Below are 4,600 nucleotides of genomic sequence, written 5' to 3'. Positions count from 1 at the left end.
CTCTACTGCCTCTGGTGGGGGTTTCGGAACCTGAGGTATGGTCCGGTACGGTTGGCAGGCATAGCATTGTGAGCCGTTGTTTTCGCCATTCTTTTTTTCTTTCTTTTTTAATTATGTACGTCGTGCGTGCGTGCTAGTAGGCTAGCTCTCACAAACAACCATGCATGCATCCTTATTAATTAATTAATTAATTATCCATCCATCAGCTCCTATGGACAGAACTTGCAGAACAGCACCTACAAGGGCGAGACCGTCTTCTGCATTCTCATCTGCATCATGGGCCTCGTCTTCTTTTCCCACCTCATCGGCAACATGCAGACCTACCTGCAGTCCATGACGGTGAGGCTGGAGGAGTGGCGGGTCAAGCGCCGGGACATCGAGGAGTGGATGCGCCACCGCCAGCTGCCGCCGGAGCTCCAGGAGCGCGTGCGCCGCTTCTTCCAGTACAAGTGGCTCGCCACGCGCGGCGTCGACGAGGAGTCCATCCTCCAGTCGCTGCCGCTGGATCTCCGGCGCGAGATCCAGCGCCACCTCTGCCTGGCCCTCGTCCGCCGCGTGCCCTTCTTCTCGCAGATGGACGAGCAGCTGCTGGACGCCATCTGCGAGCGCCTCGTGTCGTCTCTCAGCACCAAGGACGCCTACATCGTGCGGGAGGGCGACCCCGTCAGCGACATGCTCTTCATCATCCGTGGCGAGCTGGAGAGCTCCACCACGGACGGCGGCCGGACCAACTTCTTCAGCTCCATCACGCTGCGCCCGGGGGACTTCTGCGGCGAGGAGCTCCTCACCTGGGCGCTCATGCCCAACCCGAGCCTCAACTTCCCTCAGTCCACGCGCACGGTGCGCTCCGTCACGGAGGTGGAGGCCTTCGCGCTCCGCGCCGAGGACCTCAAGTACGTGGCCAACCAGTTCAAGCGCCTGCACAGCAAGCGGCTGCAGCACGCGTTCCGGTACTACTCGCACCAGTGGCGCAGCTGGGGCGCCTGCTTCGTGCAGGGCGCCTGGCGCCGCTACAAGAAGCGCAAGCTCGCCAAGGAGCTCATGAAGCAGGAGGGCATCGACTATCAGGACGCCGAAGAAGGCGCCGGTGGCATTATTGGCGGCGCAGGACGACGGCGACGGCACGGGCACTCGGCACCGTTGGAGACGGCACGCCGCTGCTCGGCGAGTACAACAAGGCGGCCGGGGCCGGGGGCAGCGGGGAGCTCGTCTCCGGCACGGCGCCGGGCCCGGCCTCGGACGCCGCCGGTGCCGTCGCGCACCTTGGGGCCACGTTCCTAGCGTCCAAGTTCGCCAAGAACACCAAGCGTGGCGCGGCGCAGCACCAGAAGAGGATCGACGACGTGTCCACCATCAAGTTCCCCAAGCTCGCCAAGCCCGACGAGCCGGACTTCTCCTTGCATACCGACGACGCGCTGTGACTGACGACTGACGACTGACCGACTGACTCGATCGATCTCATCTGTGATGTGAGTAGCGCGCGGCGTTAATTATATTGGCGTCATCTCCATCGATAGGTCTCTCTCCCATCCATTCCAGTTCCACCCGTCTTATTCAACTCTTGTCCTCATTTCCTTCACTCACGAAGGTAAGAGTACAAGCCATGCATGCTGCCATATGAGATCGATCGATCAATCGAATCGAAGCATGAGCCGGCCGCTTGTAGCTGTAGATAGATATGCATGATGATCGATGGAGTCGCCGGGAATGAAATCAACGTCGCCGCGCCGTTGTACTGTATACTACACTAGTGCTGATTTAGTGAAGTTAATTGACCTTACCGATTGGTTCAGACTACGTACTTTTGAGTTGAGGCCCTGTGCTGTGATGTTCCACATAAAGAGCTCTCCGTTTGTACGTACACTACACTTTTAGATCTACTTGTACGTTGTGCTCCACCTTATAGTTAACACATTAATACTCAGCCCTAGCATTTATGCTGCCTTCATTTGCTGGTCGAGGACAACTTGGGATCCCACTAACACAGCGGTGGTAAGTTCTGCTAAATGAGTGCAAGGAAAGATGACCCTAAATCCTACACCCAAGGAACAAAAAGCACAAATATAGGTGCAATATATAATTTCATCCATCTCATATGAGATGCTTTTTAACAATCATCTCAACGAAAGATATCTAGCTATAAGCTTTGAAACTTCCCTGACGCCCAAACATTGCAAAATATGTAGTCCCAAATCCATCTACTCCCCTCTTTTCATTGTAACTTACCTATAATCCAAAGTTTAAAATAGCCAGCTATTAAAAATAGCGGTAACTTTTTCTAGCAGTTATGTAACTGTAGAGGCGCTATGATAGATAACATTTTTATAAAAAATACATAAAAACACGAGTAATTGATAAAAAAAGACATGACAAATATAAATTTTGATGAATACAAATATGTTTTCATAAGTCTAGGTAACATTATTAAAGTATCAATATGACATTATAACATGGTTGATATACCAAATTAGTAGCAAATGATAACTGATAATCTAGTCTAAGATGAGTTTTGAGAGTCAAACTAAGAATATTTGTCATAGCGGCAAAAGTTGTCATAGCAAATGCAATTTAGCGGCACTATAGCGTGTAATAGCAGTGAAAGTTATGATAACGGTAAAATAAAAATAGTTTAGCGGTAAGCCTGACCAGCAGCTATAGCGCCACTATAGCACGCTATTTTTTCTTTGCTATAATCTCACCAATAATGGGTGCAAAGGGTAAAATATGCACGAATCACCTCATGTCTAGCTGACCCTTGCCCTGCTAGTCGCTAGTGGTATTTCAGACCAGTTGTCCTATCTACCAACCGTTTTAGTTTAATCATGTAGTCTTGCATGTAGGGTCCTATTGTTGGAAATATGCCCAAGAGGTAATCATAGAGATGATGATATTACGATTCTATCCATGACATATATTATGAGTTCATTGAATATCCATTATAGACAAATAGCTATGAACTGTTGGTCCTCAAGCTTTCACAAAAAAAAATATTACAATACCTTGAACGCATAGAATTTTACTATGGCTTGGAGTCCTAGACTTTTTCAGCTGTGATAGGCTCTCTCGAGCTGTGATAGGGTCCCTCGAGGTGTGATAGGGTCCCTCTAGCTATGAACTATTGGTCCTCAAACTTTCACAAAAAAAATATTACCATACCTTGAACACATGGAATTTTACTATGGTTTGGACACATAAAAGTATGGAACTGTCTAGAATTTTACCATGGTTTGGAGTCCTAGACTTTTTCAGCTGTGATAGGCTCTTTCGAGCTGTGATAGGGTCCCTCTAGCTATGACCTATTGGTCCTCAAGCTTTCACAAAAAAATATTACCATACCTTGAACATATGGAATTTTACTATGGTTTGGACACATAAAAGTATGAAAAAGTCTAGAATTTTACCATAGTTTGGAGTCCTAGACTTTTTCAGCTGTGATAGGCTCTCTCGAGCTGTGATAGGGTCCCCCTAGCTATGACGTATTGGTCCTCAAGCTTTCACAAAAAAATATTACCATACCTTGAACACATGGAATTTTACTATGGTTTGGACACATAAAAGTATGAAAAAGTCTAGAATTTTACCATGGTTTGGAGTCCTAGACTTTTTCAGCTGTGATGGCTCTCTCGAGCTGTGATAGGGTCCCTCTAGCTATGAACTATTGGTCCTCAAGCTTTCCCAAAAAAAATATTACCATACCTTGAACACATGGAATTTTACTATGGTTTGGACACATAAAAGTATGGAAAAGTCTAGAATTTTACCATGGTTTGGAGTCCTAGACTTTTTCAGCTGTGATAGGCTATCTCGAGCTGTGACAGGGTCCCTCGAGGTGTGATGGGGTCCCTCTAGCTATGACCTATTGGTCCTCAAGCTTTCACAAAAAAATATTACCATACCTTGAATATATGGAATTTTAATATGGTTTGGACACATAAAAGTATGGAAAAGTCTAGAATTTTACCATGGTTTGGAGTCCTAGACTTTTTCGGCTGTGATGGCTCTCTCGAGCTGTGATAGGGTCCCTCTAGCTATGAACTATTGGTCCTCAAGCTTTCACAAAAAAAATATTACCATACCTTGAAACACATGGAATTTTACTATGGTTTGGACACATAAAAGTATGGAAAAGGCTAGAATTTTACCATGGTTTGGAGTCCTAGACTTTTTCAGCTGTGATAGGCTATCTCGAGCTGTGATAGGGTCCCTCTAGCTATGAACTATTGGTCCTCAAGCTTTCAAAAAAAAATATTACCATACCTTAAACACATGGAATTTTACTATGGTTTGGACACATAAAAGTATGGAAAAGGCTAGAATTTTACCATGGTTTGGAGTCCTAGACTTTTTCAGCTGTGATAGGCTATCTCGAGCTATGACAAGGTCCCTCGAGGTGTGATGGGGTCCCTCTAGCTATGACCTATTGGTCCTCAAGCTTTCACAAAAAAATATTACCATACCTTGAACACATGGAATTTTAATATGGTTTGGACACATAAATGTATGGAAAAGTCTAGAATTTTACTATGGTTTGGAGTCCTAGACTTTTTCAGCTGTGATAGGCTATCTCGAGCTGTGACAGGGTCTCTCGAGGTGTGATAGG

General features: G+C 46.5%; 1 protein-coding gene across 1 annotated transcript; it reads left to right on the top strand.

Moving 5' to 3' along the window:
* LOC110432487 (probable cyclic nucleotide-gated ion channel 16) lies at nt 7-1,797 on the top strand. Its single transcript, XM_021452978.1, has 2 exons — nt 7-35; nt 207-1,797. Exon 2 carries the CDS (start codon nt 277-279, stop codon nt 1,279-1,281), a length of 1,005 nt encoding a protein of 334 aa, XP_021308653.1. The 5' UTR covers nt 7-35; nt 207-276; the 3' UTR covers nt 1,282-1,797.

This window comes from Sorghum bicolor, chromosome 2 (assembly GCF_000003195.3).
Source record: "Sorghum bicolor cultivar BTx623 chromosome 2, Sorghum_bicolor_NCBIv3, whole genome shotgun sequence".
NCBI classification, from domain to species: Eukaryota; Viridiplantae; Streptophyta; class Magnoliopsida; order Poales; family Poaceae; genus Sorghum; species Sorghum bicolor.
This window is presented reverse-complemented; position numbering and strand designations above follow the sequence as displayed.